The following is a 17,481-nucleotide window of genomic DNA, read 5'->3' as shown; positions in this document are numbered from 1 at the left end:
TCTGAAAGCACCCAACAATTCTATTGAAAGCATAAATGGAGCAAATCAAGCAAGTAAATAAATCACAAAATCTCAGTTCCCCACACTGTTCAAAGGGATAGGAATAAACCACGTGGCGTGGCACCATGGAGAAACACATACATTCCGTTGGCCAGGATAATCTGCCATAAGTTGCGCCCAGGTGTAGAAAGTTGCTCTGTCTTCGGGCATGTGGAGTCATTAGGTGATTTTTTTTTTATCCTAATTTTACAGATCACTAAAAGAAAGTTGTAGAAATACGTGACAAAATATGGCAGCACACCAAAACGACACCAACCCCACAGGAATTTCAGACTTCCTTCTGAATTGTTTTGTCAGGTCTCCCCGCTGGCAACTCTGGCTGTCCCTGCCCCTCTGCCTGCTCTTCCTCCTGGCCATGGGGGCCAACGCCACCCTCCTGATCACCATCCGCCTGGAGGCCTCTCTGCATGAGCCCATGTACTACCTGCTCAGCCTCCTCTCCCTGCTGGACATGGTGCTCTGCCTCACCGTCATCCCCAAGGTCCTGGCCATCTTCTGGTTTGACCTCAGACCCATCAGCTTCTCTGCCTGCTTCCTCCAGATGTATGTCATGAATAGCTTCCTAGCCATGGAGTCCTGTACGTTCATGGTCATGGCCTTTGATCGCTATATAGCCATCTGCCACCCACTGAGATACCCATTCATCATCACTGACCAATTTGTACTCAAGGCTGTCATTTTCATTGTGGCCAGGAACATCTTTATGTGTGGGCCCATCCCCATCCTCTCAGCACGACTCCATTACTGTAGGAGAAATGTCATCGAGAACTGCATCTGTGCCAACATGTCTGTCTCCAGGCTGTCTTGTGATGATGTCACCCTCAATCGCCTTTACCAGTTTGCTATAGGCTGGACTCTGCTGGGATCTGACCTCATCCTCATTTTCCTTTCTTACATCCTCATACTGCGAGCTGTGCTGAAGCTCAGGGCAGAGGGTGCCGCGGCCAAAGCCCTTACTACTTGTGGTTCCCACTTCATCCTCATCCTCTTCTTCAGCACCATCCTTCTGGTCTTTGTCCTCACACATGTGGCTAAGAGGAATGTCTCCCCTGATGTGCCAGTCTTACTCAATGTCCTCCACCATGTCATCCCTGCAGCCCTGAACCCCATTGTTTATGGGGTGAGAACCCAGGAGATCAAGCAAGGAATCCAGAAATTACTGAAGAAAAGGTGGTAACAAAGGCAACCGTCTCTCTGCATTCCTCATATAGGAAGACTTATTCATCAGTTTTTGGGAACTTGGGCTGAGAACCATAACTGGGAGACCAGATTTCAAAAAGAAAAGTGAGTAATAGTTCCGAAATAAGTTCCTGACTCCCTCTTTACACCCCAATAACTTCTTTCCACACACACATGCCAAAAAAAAAAAATAACTCTTACATCTTTGTGTCCTTTTTATTATTACCTAATATTTATGATTCTATTTCTGTCTAAAATGTAAGAACTCAATAAATGACTACCATAGTGGAGAAATAACTCACAGTTAATACTAAAGTTACATCTTTCAACATTGAAATTTTTCAAAATATAACTCTGGAATTTAGTGGCCTTGATTATGACTTGATATTACAAATATAACTGTTATTATGCCATCTCCATAATGCAATTGTGAAAAGACCAGGTAGTTTAAATGTCAGCATTGAAAGTGGCTGGAGTCCAGAGTCTCGTTCACTTACTTCCAACCAAGCCAATGCCTTTTTTCTACCCCTCCTCTTTTTCATGCAAAGTCCCTCTTCTGTTGGCAGAACCCTGAAAGAAATAAGACTCCTGTAGAAATGAAGGACATGTGGAGCAGTGGGTTTTACTGGGTTAGAAGGAGTTACTGGGTTAGAGGATATAAAGTTTCTCCTGAGTGACTTTGCACCACTGTCTCTGCAAGTTTCACAGTGACTACATTTGTGATCTGTGCACAGGGCTCTGCTGAAGCATTCTCATATGTCACAATATCAGAAAACACCCTAGTAATGACACTTAAGTATGTTAGGGTCGATTTTAATGGGGCAAAGATTTCCTAAAGCAAGTTCTTTCTTCCAAGAACTTGGTTAGGGAAATTGATAGGTATAAAGACACATAGGCCAATTTCTAATATTGAGAAACTCATATGGTATTTAGGCAAAATATAAACCAATCTGAATCCAACAATTGTTAAGGAATGTTTTCTTCTACAAGTAAAGAACTGGAAGAAACAAGGTATACACCACACCATGATGCACTCCTGTTGTCCCAGATACATGGGAGGTTGAGGCAGGAGGGTGGCAAATTCAAGGCCAAGACACTCTCTCAAAATTAAGAGAAATAAAAATAGGTAAACATATATTCAGGGAATGACTTGAAAAAGAGAAAACCTGAGATATGAAAGGAGGAGTTACAGGCTCTGCATTCTGGTCCTTGAACAACCATAGATGACATTTGCACCTGGGATTAACCCAGGAGCATCACTCAACTTGAGGATCCTCATCTGTCACATGAAAGCTGAAAACTAAATGTTTTTAAATAGATTTCTGCTTCTAGGAATCTATGCCACACTGCACTATCTTTTTAATTATTTATTTATATATTTTTTTACAGACTGCATTTTGATTCATTGTACAAAAATGGGGTACATCATTGTTTCTATGGTTGTACACGATATAGATTCCAAGACAGGCATCACTCCCACTACTGTGTCTCCTCCATACCTTTTCCCTTTAACATAAATATGAACATTTCCCACATTGCCTGAATGAAACTTGAAACCAAGTAGGAAAACTAACAGCATATTAGGGATAAATTCCAAATACTAAAATTTTTGAGTTTTGTTCAGAGATCAAAAATCCAAGTCTGGCTAAGGATTACTTATACATCTATATCATTAACAGGTCGTCTTACATGTAACTACCCAGAAAAAAGTTATGGTCCTTCATGATGGTTGGACTTCATGTATATTTAATTCTGGGTCTAATAGCTTTAAGCTCTCAATAGACCTAGTGTTTCATTATGAAATGATACTTAAGACTTTATCTTGCTCTCGGGGTTGACATCCTACCAGAAATACTGAGGAAAACAATATATATCAATTCCATTCCAGAAAGTTCCACTGAACCCAAAATCATGCATCTCTACCTTCTGACCCCAAAATGAAAATGTTTCTATATCCACACGGAACAGTTGCCAAAGTCTAGGTCAGTTACCCTAAAAAATATATATTTCATGAATTACTGATATGTTTAAGTTATAATCTCCCATATGTTTTTAACCTCTTTAATTTTCTGTCTAATAACAAGAATAAATTATACTTGACTATTCCCCTGTGGACTTTGAATTCACAGTTACAAGACTCCTTTCAAGCATGTGCTTGAAAATGAAAGTGCATTTATATTTCCTTAAATAACAAGCAATAATCAGTTAAAATTCTGTTCACATAATGTTCACTATCATAAAGACCAGTATACCTAACAAAAATCCTAGTGTTACAAATATTACTATTTCAAAAAGTCTCAATTTATTTAAAACTCAATACTAATGAGAAATATTCTCAAAATAGAAGTAAAAATCTGCTCCTGAAGCAAATTTAAGCCACTAAAGTTGTGAAATACATAATTGCATGAAACCTCTCAAAGATAGTTTTCAACATTTACCCATCAATGTTATACAAATCACTAGGTCTGATAGTGACTCACACCAAGGTACCTTAAAGCAAATCCCAGTGTTTCCAAAAACTGGCTTAACAAACTTGCAGGTGTTTCCCAGAAAAGAGGAATTGATCATAAACTATCTGCTAAATCACAGCTTTGAAAATTTTAGATTATTTAAAACTCTGCATTTTGTCTAGTTCATTTTTTAAGTGTCATGGGGAAAACTCTGACTCAATTTATTAAAAGTGTGCCTAATTTCCATGTTAAAGCACATAATACAGAAGCAAAGTAACTATATCCCACTCTAACCAAGCGATGCAAAACAGGGTTTTCTCCAGTCACTAATGTGAAAATTTAAGAAAATGCTTGAGAAACCTAGTTAATTGAAAGAAAAATGTTTACTCATAAAAAAATGATCACAATAAGAAAACATAAGTGAATGAGACATCTCTCATGGGTTTTGTTTGCCACAAATGTAAAAGGAAGATAGGGAGTTACAAAGTATATGATAAATTCTTCACTCCAAAACACCGAACAGCAGCACATAAAATGTTAGGTAGCATGGTGAGAAGTTTAAAATGGCAGAAGACTTTCTTACTAGCTTGCTGCATGTAAACAGGTCCAAAGGCCTAACAGTGTTGATAATGAGCTACATTTGAATCCAGGGAAATGTTACATTCTAATTAATTGTATCAGTCAATAATAAGAAACAATAGCCTTACAGTAAACTTTCATTAAGCTAACAGTTTACCAATAAGGAAATAGTTGCATCCTAATATTTATGTCTTCCTTCAAATCTTGCCTTAAACAGATTTTCACAATTCTATACATCAACATCTGAAACTGGTTAATTTTAATTTTAATGAAAAATTTTCAGGGAAGTCCCAAGACATACGGAGCACTATATAACCTAGCATTCAATAGGAAACAGAAATAGAAAATCTGATCCTTTGAACCATGGCACGTCTAGATAATGGTAAGATGAAGGACTTGTTAGCAACTTTAACATTACCCGGCATTAGCCTCTCTTCCCCTATCTCCACTATATGCATCTGACAGATATCTAAGGAGATCTTTCATTAGACAGTGATCAAGGAATATATTAATCAAGATGGCAAAGTGTCCACAACACAGCAGTGGCCCTGCAGGATAAATCTGGGGAACAGTTATTTCTATCTCCAATACATATTCAATAATGTTAAGTGTCACACATTCTATGTGCTCAGTATAGGGTCATGAAGAAGACAAGATATGTGTACATTCTGAAAGGAAATTCAAGATATTAAGTAAAGAAACAAATTTAAAATTTATTCCAGAAAGTAGTAAGTGATTTAGGAAAAAAATAAAGATGATATAATCTCTCTTTCCATGAGAAAAGGTGGAAGGACACTGCCATAGTTTCACCCTTCCTCCTTATGACTGAGTAAAATTTGATTGTGTAGATATGCCACGTGATTTTTATACATTCATCTGTTGACTCCCATCTTCCCAATAAACTGATGGAACTGGAGAACATCATGCTAACTGAAATAATCCAAACTCAGAAAGACAAGGGTCAAATGTTTTCTGACATATGTGGAAGCTAGAGAAAATAAGAAAAAAATATGGGGAGGATGGCATCAAAAAATGGAAGTGAAATCAGTGGTGTGGAGAATGGGAGGGGTGAGAAATAGGAGGAACTGTGGAATTAAGTTGACAAAATCATGCTGTGTGCATGTGTGAGTGGACAACGGTGAATTCCAACTTTATGTACACCTACAAAGTACCGATTCAAAAAACAATAAATAGATGGAGGAGAAGGCTAGTGAAGAAGAGAAGTGGAAATAGGGAGGGAGGAGAGAGAGAGAGGAGGTTCTGGGAACTTAAATTGGAACAAATTATATTCCATGCATATGTGATTATGCCAAAATGAACCCCATGAATATGTACAACTATAATGCACTACCAAAACAAAAAACAAAAAAGAAGGCCATTTTTCATGTGTCTATTGAGAATGTGACCTCTGTCTACTATGAGATAACTACTTATATGGTTTTTTCTCTGTGTATTTTATGCTGTATCACTGGTTCACATTTCTGTTTTGGTGCCAATACCATGCCATTTCTATTACTGTAGTTCTGTAGTATAATTGAAGGTCTGGTATTGTTAGACCTCCTGCTTCACTCATCTTGCTAGGGATTATTTTGTCTATTGTGGGTCTCTTATTTTCCAATTGAATTTCATGAGTGCTTTTTCTATTATATGAAGAACACCATTGGAATTTTAATAGGAATTGCATTAAATCTGTAAAGAGCTTTGATAGTATGGCCATTTTGACAATACTAATTCTGACTATCCAAGAACAGGGTAGATCTTTTCATATTTGAAAATTTTCTTCAATTTCCTTCTTTAGTATCATGTACATTTCATTGTAGAGGTCTTTCACTTCTTTTGTTAGATCGATTCTCAAATACTTTTTTTGAGGCTATTATGAAAGGAGTAGTTTTCCTAATTTCTCATTCAGTTGATTCATCACTGATGTAGAGACATGCATTTGATCTATAGATGTTAGTTTTATGTCTTGCTGCTATTGCTGAATGCATTTTTGAGCTCTAGAAGTTTTCTGGTGGAGCTTTTTTTTGGGTGTCAAAATATAGAATCATGTCAATGGCAAATAGGGAAAGTTCAAGTTCTTTTTCTTTCCATATACCTCCAATTTCTTTCTTCCTTCTAACTGCTCTTGCTAGAGCTTCTAGGATGAGATTGTATAGAAGTGGTGAAAGAGGGCATCCTTGTCTTATTCCAGGTTTGAGAGGGAACGCTTTCAATTTTACTCCATTTAAATGATATTGGTCTTGGTCTGCCATATATAGCTTTTACATTATTGAGGGTGTTCCTACTATCCCTAGTTTTTCTAGTGTTTTGAACACAAATGGGTGATGTATTGTGTCAAATGTTTTTTCTGCATCTATAGAGATAATATGATTATTGTCTATTGATGTGATGAATGTTGATAGCACCTCAATTCATAATAGCTAAACTATGGAACAAAACTAGGTGCCCTTCACCAGATGAATGGATAAAGATAATGTGGTGTATATATGCACAGTGGAATTTAACTCAGCCATAAAGAGAAATGAAATTATGGCATTTGCTGGTAAATGGATGGAACTGGAGTTTATGAGACTAAAGGAAATAAGCCAATACCAAAAACCCAAAGGATGAATATTCACACTGATATGTGGATGCTAACACACAATGTGGGCAAGGGGGAATAGAAGTACTTTGGAATAGACAAAGGGGAATGAAGGGAGGGAAGTAAGATTGGGAGTAGGTAAGTGAGTAGAATGAGTCAGACATTACTTTCTTATGTTCCTACATGTTTATATATGAATACACAACCAATGTAATTCCACATCATGTACAACCAGAATAATGGAAAGTAGTATTCTTTATATACTATATGTATTATATAGATACACACATATATATGTATAAAATTTGTCAAATTACATTGTACTGTCCTGGATAAATAAAACAAACTTTTAAAACATGTGAGTGATCTCTGTGAAAATGATTTTTGAACTAAAATCACACATGTTGAGATGTTGATCATTTTCCGCATAGAGTCCGTTCCATTCAGATTCAATTAGAACACTAAATTCAGACAGCAAACCTAGAATAAGTGGAAGCCCAAGGAGTAGTGGACATCCCACCAGGATGATTGGATACAGAAAACAGAAGGTAAAGGCAGAAGACCAGGTCAGTGGATGCTGAGGAATTCTGACTACAGTTAACAGGACCTCTTTCTCTGAACAAAGTACCACAATCATGAGAAGGGGACTATCAAGCTCCAGGCCTGGCAGATGACTGAAGGTCAATGCAGAATTATAGAATAGGAATGTGACTGAGAACCAAAACAGACACACCATCCTATGAACCCATGAAAAAGAAGACTGGCCCTTAAAATCCATATCCCTATGGTCATATTAGTACTAGGGTAGGACTGCTATAACCCAGTTTGATTGTAATGGTGCTCAGCTCTACAGCATTTACCTCAATGATTCCATCCTTATTACTCCTAGAATGGATTCTTCAAAATGCATATCTCAACCAAAAGTAGAAAATTATTCAAACTGGCTAGTGGCTATAACTAAAACAATTACCATGCAAATATATTTCATGAGGGATTTTTGGATGGAGGGCAGGGGAAGGAATAGGGGTACACATTCATCCCTGTCAATGAGAGGTTTCTTAATTTCTTTCTGTTGAATATGTGTGTAATAACCCTTTGCTGTTGGTTTCGCTTTAAATCTTGCTTTAAAAGTGTATCCTCCATTTTAAATATACAAAGTCCATTTCTCTGATAATTTAGAGGAATTAATACTTTCAACCATATAAAATACCATGTTTTAATATGTTTACAAAAACCAGCATATGAAATGTCATCAATAAGCAGCCCTGTCTTTTAAAATTGGACTCTATAGTCTAGCAGCCATTTGGTGGGGCCAAATGTCTTGACAGAGGCACTTATTAAATCACTTATTAAATAATTGAAGGAACATCTACTATGTGTCACATGTAAAGCTACATGTGCAGATACAAAGAAGAATGAGCTCACAATCTATTGTGAGCAATTAGGAATTCAGGGTACCCAACAGTTGAAAACGTTTCTTGAAGGAAGGGAGGGAAATTAGTGGAAAATTAATGATCCACAAAACAACTTCTAAATGGGATATAAATAACATCTATATCCTGATGAGTCAAACTTCTATAATAAGCCTTGATCTGACTCCGGATAAGTACTAGTTGCTTACTTTTACCTCTTCACTCAGATTAGTAATAGTCATTGCAAACGTACAGTCATAGGAAAGAATTGGTATAGAATGAATCTCATCAAGAGTTGTCCTTCTGATATTACATACCAAGCTCACTCATCAGCCAGCTAATGACAATTTCACTATTCCACTTGGTCTTGCTAAAAACTTCAGTATCATCCTTTAATCCTTTCCAGTTTTTATACTCCTCAGATGACTCTCTATATATTGTGAACACATAGCTTCAATTTTCACTCACCACCTTAACCAAAGCCATTATCATTTTTAACCAGATGGTTGTGTAAAAACCTTCATTGTTTTCCCCAATCCTGTCCACATCTACCCCATGTTCTGTTGAAAGTGCTTCTTCATCATTGCCTACAAAGTAAATGAGACACAGAATGTAAAGACTGAGAAGAACCTGGAAAGTGTTAAATACTTATTTAAGGACTAATTGAGAAATTGTGATGGTACAAAGAGGAATGAAGAACATAATGGACACTTAAAGGTGGGTTCAGCACATATTTGCAAAGGGGGAGTGAGGAATGAGTATTTTGACAGTAGCTTAGAAGGTCTGGGTTCGAAATGAAGGTAGAACCATGGATGCCATGTGGTAATCCATAGTGACATTCGGATGAAACCATCAATACACGTTCAGACTTCTATAGTCCATGATCTTTGACTTCCTATCTCTCCAGGCTAGTATTTGAGTAGTTTGATAATCCCCTGCTTGATTTCCTGGGTACGAACTCCATAAACAATGGGGTTGAGGGCTGGTGGGATGAGGTGATGCAGGACATTGAGAAGAATAGGTACCTCTGAGGGGATCTTCTTTCCTGCCTTGTTTGTGAAGATGAAGATGAGCAGCAGTGTATAAAAGAAAAGGATAAGAATGAGATGTGAACCACAAGTGCTCAAAGCCTTGGTGGTTGCGCCTCCTGACTGCAAGTGTGTAACAGCCCTCAGGATGAAGCAGTAAGACAGTAAGATGAGCACCAGGTCAGAACCTAGAAGGCACCAAACACTCACGAATTGATAGAGCTTATTTAGGCGAATGTCCCCACAGGAGAGCTTTTGCTACAGAAATGTTGGCACATATACAGTTCTCTACCACGTTGCTGGCACAGTAGTTGAGCCTAGCAGCCAGGACTGGAGTAGGCAGTGTGGCTACCAGATTGCGGAAGACAATGAAGATGGCTGCATTAATGACAAACTGTTCAGTGATGATGGACGAGTAGCGCAATGGGTGGCAGATGGCCACATAGCGATCATAGGCCATGACCAGAAAGGTAGAGGATTCCATGGGGAGGAAGGTATTCATGATGAACATCTGCAGGAAGCAGCCTGAGAAGCTGATGGTCTTCATGTTGAACCAGAAGATGAGTAGCACCTGCCAGAATCATTGTTATCAAAAAACCTGTCTACTCATTATTATCCTACAGCATTTAACCCTTAGGAAAACCCTCAGATGGATGATTAAAACCAACCACACTCCCCAAACAAAAGCCCCACAATCCCACCTTGGGACAGTATCCTCATTTCAAATACTTTCTATCTCCAAAGTTTAACTTAAACCCTTTCCCTAAATCTAAGGACCAACCATGGGTTTTAAAAATGCTTACTTGTAGCCTGTCCTCCTCTGGGCTCCATGGTCCTTACCCAAACTTCAGTGGGCACATCTGCCCATGAGAGGATATATGCATCACAAGAACCCAGTAAGTTCACTGGTTGTAATGGAACATTTTCCAGTCCCTCCATACAACACAAGAAACCTTTTCCAAAAATGCTTCCTATCACAGTACATGATACAAATGTACAGATGATTGCATTTAAAAAGCCAATTCTAGAGCCCAGGGTGTGGAGTGGGATCATTGAGATTTAAGGAAAGGTAAGAAGTAATAAGTAGAAGAATGAAGGCGTAAGGAGAAAATTTGAATTTTAAATATTCCTCAGACTGACAGATGGTCTTTCCACTGGAAAATAATGAAAACTTAAAAACTCAAGAACTTAACATAAAAGAGGAGCCAGGCACAGTGGAAAACGCTTGTAGTCCCAGCACCTCAGGAAGCTGAGGCACAAGGATCGCAAGTTCGAAGCCAGCCTTAGGAGAGGGGAGGTACTAATGAACTCAGTGAGACCCTGTCTCTAAATAAAATAAAACAGGGATGAAGATGTGGCTTAAGGGTTGATTGCCCCTGAGTTCAAGCCCAGGTACCAAAAAATAAAATAATAAAAAAATAAAAAAAGAACAGGACATATCTGTGAAGGATCTGGTGTCGTGGTTTTCCTTTAGGGATGGTAGGATTTGTAGAAGCAAAACAATAGCACTTTTTAAACAAAGAAGTTTGAATGACTGGAAGAAAATCTAGGGAGGGTCAGACCTTGGGGATGACTGTGAGGCAGAGGATGACGTCCAGCACAGAGAGGATGGTGAGCAGGAGGTACATGGGCTCATGCAAAGATGCTTCCTGCCAGATGGTGATTAATAAAACAACGTTGGCCCCCAGGGCCAAAGCCAGGAGAGGAGCCAATACGACTGAAAGCCAGTGCTGTGAGTCCTGCATGCCTGGAAAGCAGATCATCAGGAATTCCGTCACCTGGGTCCCTGTGTTGTTGGGGGATAATACCATGACTATCAGGTGGGGCTTAAATCACTGAAAGGCAAGAGGCAAACATGGTTAATAAACACCTAACTGATCCGTCTTCCTCCATTCTAGGCTTTCAGCTTTATCCACAATTCTTTTGAATACCAGTCTGTGTTACATTTATATTTAAGTTGGACTATATTGTTCAAATTTTTTCCTTAGCACTCAATATATTATGGGCCAATAAAAACTCCCGTCACATGAGTATGTCCCAGAGAGGTTCCATCATTCATTTATAAACATTTAGATCCATCTACACCTATAGGACATGCTTCATATATTGCAAACATTGTTGTGTCTTGTGTATCATGTCCTCTGGATTCCATTATTTTTCCCTCAGAAGTGTAACATCTGCCTCTTCCATTCTCATCTTCACCAAAAATGTACTTCCTAGAATGCTTTTCTTATTACTCATCTTTAATGAATCTCCTTTTCAATGTTCCCCTATAACCCTCAAATACTTCAGGAGTGTTGCTAGTCCGGCACTAATGAAATTGGACTACATTCAGTGATGCTTCCTATTTGTTTTCCCAAAAGTTTATAAATGGAATTTTATCTTTTCATCATAAAGGAGAAATATACTAGGCACCTGGTGATATAATAGGCATTCAATAAGAATATTTCAGATATATAAAACTGATAGATTATTGAAAGCACCATAATGCCTTATTATTTAGAAACTCTGTATCTTGCTTGCCTATAATTCACTGGCACTGTTTCTTAGCTCTCAGAAAAAGACTGAATGACACAGAAGAGAAATAATTTAACAGTGATAACAAAATCAAAACAAAGCTGAGCCCTGTGGTGCACACCTGCAATCCCAGCAGCTCAGGAGGCTGAGGCAGGAGGATCTCAAGTTCAAAGCCATCCTCAGCAAAAGGGAGGTGCTAAGCAACTCAGTGAGAGTCTGTCTCTAAATGAAATACAGGGCTGGAATTGTATTCAGTGGTAGAGTACTTACCTCACATGTATGGGGTACTGGGTTGGATCCTCAGATCACATCAATAAAATAAAAACATTGTGTCCATCTAAAACTACAAAAAATTTAAAAAACTAAACAGTCTTCTAAATAAAATACAAAATAGGGCTGGGGATGTGGCTCAGCGGTCAAGTGCCCCTGAGTTAAATTTCCGGTGCCCCACTCAAAAAATAATTAAGTTAAAGGCGAGAAAAATAAATTTCAAAGACACCTGTACCATAGCTTTTTTGATTGTGAATTTGTTAAGAACCAAAAGAAACCTCTTTGTTGTCAGGGAATAGAAGGTGGAAATTAGAAAATGAAGCGAAAGAAGCTTATAAGACAAGAAGGAACTTACTGAAAGAATACATAAACATGCCCTGGACACAATGCTCCACAGACTGGAGCCCCTTTTCTCTTTGACATCTTCTTCACCAGCCAGGAATGTGCTGGTGAAGAAGTTGTCAGGGTCTTGTGTGTTCTCCTCGGAAGCTCAGGAAATCATTTCTTATGGTTGGATTTGGGAGGTTATGTTGGTATGGGCACCTAGGATGTCAGATGCAAAATATTTCCCAGAGCATGAAGCTCTTGTTTTATTCTGAAGCATATAGTGTGGGCATCTCTTCAGGATTCTTTTTTTTTTTTTTTATCTACACCAGCCTATCGCAAATGTGAGTGCTCATCAGAATCACCCAAGAAATTGGGAAAGATACTGATTTCTGGGCACAGCCCAATTCTGTAGATAGAGGGTGATAATGGCTTTCTAACAAATTCCTAGGTATTGCTGAAACTGCTTTGCAGGGATAGCACTTCAGGAATGACAGGGTTATCCCCAACTGTGATAACTGACCTGACCTGACCTCTGATTTAGCTTACCCTTAATCCAAGGCTGCTATCTCAGTTCAGAGAGTCCCTGACACAGTTCTGTTCAGTTTCAGATACCAAATTGGCCGCCTTCCCCTTTACCTTCACTTCTTACAGTACAATTCTGGCCTTCTGATTTGAAAGCTGCCTTCCTCCCAGGGATTCTCTGAGAATTTTGTAAATTCCTTTTTCATGGTTTTGTCTCTCAGCCTGGATCTATACTTCTTAGCCATCTCTCTCAGCAGGATCAAAGCTCAGTAAGGTCAAGGCATCTTTCCTGTTCCTCTCAGGCAGTTGGCACAAATTCAGTTGCTTGCATCATGCCTCTAATAATCTGAGATCATCCTCCCTGCCAGCAACAGAGCATGACCCACATTGCTGCATCCTCAGGGTTTTCTAACATCAGTGATCTCTACAGAGTGTAAGAACATTCTCTGAAATAAATAATGAAGAAAGACAAAGAACAAACTCAAAGTGTCACTCACGCTTGGGTTTTCAACGACTGGTCCCAAAAATACTTAACAGAGAAAGTCTTCTCTAGACAGCAGTTTTCACCATCCAGTGCTTTTGGCAGTGTGTGGCTCCTCAGCTTCTCACTGGCCCTGTGTTTGTGACTTTGGCCTCAGGGTCCCTCTATGAAAATGTCGAATATATCAAGCTATTCTCCTGCGATCGGAAAGACAAAGCATTGTTTTTGGAATTCTGCTCCCATGGGTTCTTTCCCCCTTACAGATACACAGACATTTCCAAGAAGTAAAGGGAAATTTCTGCATTTATATTCAGGTGGAGTAAGAGAAGGAATCAACTTAGATTCTCCCTGGAGGTGACTGAGAGTTACATAAACTGTTGCAATGGAAGGCACGTCACCCAGGGACTTCAATGACAAATTTCAGTAGACTTACAAAATTCACCTCATCTTACATATATGCTGCCTTCTTTAGAAAATTTTTTAAATGATGCCTTTATGATCACTTACTTTATCATTAATAATTACTAAGTTCTATAAATACCTTTACAGTGGAAAATATATGTCACTACAGGAAGATAATTTTACAAAATCCTGAACATTCCCTTAACTTGCATATATTTAGTAGATGACAATATTTCAATGTTATAAGTTGTTATTGCTAAGGTGATCAACAATGAATAGTAAAATACTGAATTAAAAACTGGTTAAACAAATGCTGCTGGGATGCAAATTAGTGCAACTACTATGGAAAGCAGTGTGGAGCTGCCTCTGAAAACATGGAATGGAACCACCATTTCACCCAGTTATCCCACTCCTCAGTTTATATTCCAAGGACTTAAAATCACCATAATATAGTGACATGGCCACATCAATGTTTATAGTAGCTCAGTTCACATTAGCGAAGCTATAGAATGAACCTAGGTGCCCTTCAATACATGAATGGATAAAGAAAATGTGGTACATATACACAATGAATATTAGCTATAAAGAAAATGTAATTATGGCATTTGCAGGTAAATGGATGGAATCAGAGGCTATCATGCTACGTGAAATAAGCCAGTCCCTAAAAAACCAAAGGCCCAGTTTTCTCTCTAATATGTAAATACTGACTCTTAGTAGGCAATGGGGAGGGAGGAGCTGAGGTTCACCGGATTGGCCAGGGATAATGGAGAGAAAGGGGGATGGGAATGGGAAAGGCAGTAGAATGAATCAGACATAACTTGTCTATATTCATATATGAATACACCACCAGTGTAACTCCACATCATGTACAACCACAAGAATAAGAAGTTATGCTCCATGAATGTTGTATGACATGTCAAAATACATTCTACTGTCATGCATAACTAAAAAGAACAAATAAAATTATTTTAAAAATTGGTTAATACAAAATAAGACTGGTAAGAAAAATTAATGTGAAATACATGAGCTAAATATTAAAATAAGAAGATAGCTATAAAGCAATCAATAATTGCATTTATGTAGGTGGATCAAGTATTCCAAGTAAAAGACTAAGACTGTCACATTGCATATATTCATGCTTTTTACAAAAAATACACTTTAAATACAAGCATCTATGACGGTTAAAAACAACATATGTCATGAAAACTTCAACCAGAAGAATGTCAGGAAATGATTCTAATTGGATTGATGCACATGTTAAGGCAAGGAGCATTAATAGAATTAGAGACACATTATAAAGATAAATGGTTATAGTGATTAATTATAAGGTACAGCATCAGAGTCTCCATTCAAATAAAGCAAAACTGACAGCAAGAGCGAAGCAGGGGGTATTGCAATACCAGATCTTCAACTCTACTACAAAGCAATAGTAACAAAAACGGCATGGTATTGGTACCAAAATAGACAGGTAGATCAATAGTACAGAATAGAGGACATGGACACAAACCCAAATAAATACAATTTTCTCATACTAGACAAAGGTTCAAAAAATATGCAATGGAGAAAAGATAGCCTCTTCAACAAATGGTGCTGGGAAAACTGGAAAACTATATGCAATAGAATGAAATTAAACCCCTATCTCTCACCCTACACAAAACTCAACTCAAAATGGATCAAGGACCTCGGAATCAGACCAGAGACCCTGCATCTTATAGAAGAAAAAGTAGGTCCAAATCTTCAACTTGTTGGCTTAGGATCAGACTTCCTTAACAGGACTCCCATAGCACAAGAAATAAAAGCAAGAATCAACAACTGGGATAGATTCAAACTAAAAAGCTTTCTCTCAGCAAAGGAAACTATCAGAAATGTGAAGAGAGAGCCTACAGAGTGGGAGAATATCTTTGCCAACCATACCTCAGATAGAGTGCTAATTTCCAGAATCTATAAAGAACTCAAAAAACTCTACATGAAGAATACAAATAATCCAATAAACAAATGGGCTAAGGAAATGAACAGACACTTCACAGAAGAAGATGTACAAGCAATCACCAGATATATGAAAAAATGTTCAACATCCCTAGTAATAAGGGAAATGCAAATAGAAACCACCCTAAGATTTCATCTCACCCCAATTAGAATGGCGATTATCAAGAATACAAGCAACAATAGGTGTTGGCGAGGATGTGGTGAAAAAGGAACACTCATACATTGCTGGTGGGGTTGCAAATTAGTGCAGCCACTCTGGAAAGCAGTGTGGAGATTCCTCAGAAAGCTTGGAATGGAAACACCATTTGACCCAGCTATCCCACTCCTTGGCCTATACCCAAAGGACTTAAAATCAGCATACTACAGAGATACAGCCACATCAATGTTCATTGCTGCTCAATTCACCATAGCCAGATTGTGGAACCAACCTAGATGCCCTTCAGTTGATGAATGGATAAAGAAACTGTGGCATATTTATACAATGGAATATTACTCCGCAATGAAGAATGATAAAATTATGGCATTTGTAGGCAAATGGTCCAAATTGGAGAATATCATGCTAAGTGAGATAAGCCAATCTCAAAAAAGTAAAGGACGAATGATCTCGCTGATAAGCGGATGAGGACATATAATGGGGGGTGGGAGGGGCTAGCATTAGGTTTAGGGTTAGGTTTAGAGTTAGGCTAAGGAGAGCGGTAAGAATGAAGGAAAGGACTGTGTAGAGGGAAAAGAGGGGTGGGAGGGGTGGGGGGAGGGGAAAAATAAAATAAACATCATTACTCTATGTAAACGTAAAAAAAAATAAAAAAAATAAAAAAATAAAAAATAAATAAATAAATTAAAAAAAAAGCAAAACTGACAAAAATAAAGAAAGAGAGAAATCCAGAATCTTGGTGAGAGACTTCTATACCTCTCCTAAAATGTCCTAAAACGTGATGGGATAAGCTGATAAAAAGACAATTCACACAGACACAGAAGAACGGGACAATAAACAATGTAACCCAACTGACATATAGAACATTGTACCCCGTAAAAATGAATTAATATTATTTTCAAGTGCATATAAATCACTTATCAAAATCAACTAAAAGTTTAAAAGTAAAAACATCTCAACAAATTTTAAACTGTTAAAATTGTTCAGAATACGTTCTCTGACTATAATGAAATTAAGCTCTGAAACAATAAGAGTAATGTATCTAGAAAATTCACACTTCACAAAAATTAAATAACACACAAATAAATAGTCTATAGGTCAAAAAAAATCAAAATGGAAATTGTATTTTGAATCAATAATATCTATGTGATTATAAATAAGTATGTTCACAGGGTATAGAAAAATGAGTGCCTAGAAAGAACTATGGAGTCAAAAATATATAGCTATTTATGTGTTTGTTGGTCAACTTTACATCTCTGTAACCAAAATACCTGACAAGAACAACCAAAAGCAGGAAAAATTTATTCTGGCTCATGATTTCACTCCATGTTTGACTTACTCCATTGCTTCTGATGCAACTTAAGGCAGAACATCAAGGTAGAGGATGTGACAAAGGAAAGCTACAAGGCTCAAGATAACCAGCAAGCAGAAAAAGAGAGAAAGGTGTACTGAGAGCAGACCAGGGACAATATATAGTCCCCAAGGAAAAGCCACCAGTGATCTGCTTCCTCCAGCCAAGCCCCACTTGCCTAT

At 37.9% G+C, this 17,481-nt stretch overlaps 2 protein-coding genes across 2 annotated transcripts; one reads left to right on the top strand and one right to left on the bottom strand.

The window, feature by feature from the left end:
- The first annotated feature begins 289 nt into the window (after positions 1-289).
- On the top strand, positions 290-1,237 carry LOC124960217 (olfactory receptor 56A3-like). Its single transcript, XM_047518848.1, has one exon. It carries the CDS (start codon positions 290-292, stop codon positions 1,235-1,237), a length of 948 nt encoding a protein of 315 aa, XP_047374804.1.
- Positions 1,238-9,169: 7,932 nt separating this feature from the next.
- Positions 9,170-11,103, bottom strand: LOC124959524 (olfactory receptor 56A4-like). The gene is given in 3 exon segments (XM_047517944.1): positions 9,170-9,544; positions 9,546-9,860; positions 10,852-11,103. Coding segments are annotated over 3 exon segments (939 nt in total). The 5' UTR covers positions 11,101-11,103.
- Positions 11,104-17,481: the final 6,378 nt, after the last annotated feature.

This window comes from Sciurus carolinensis, chromosome 11 (assembly GCF_902686445.1).
Source record: "Sciurus carolinensis chromosome 11, mSciCar1.2, whole genome shotgun sequence".
Taxonomy (NCBI): Eukaryota; Metazoa; Chordata; class Mammalia; order Rodentia; family Sciuridae; genus Sciurus; species Sciurus carolinensis.
This window is presented reverse-complemented; position numbering and strand designations above follow the sequence as displayed.

Bases quoted from the DNA above. Each gene is read 5' to 3' on its own strand.
- LOC124960217 (XM_047518848.1), top strand. From the start codon at position 290: ATGGCAGCACACCAAAACGACACCAACCCCACAGGAATTTCAGACTTC.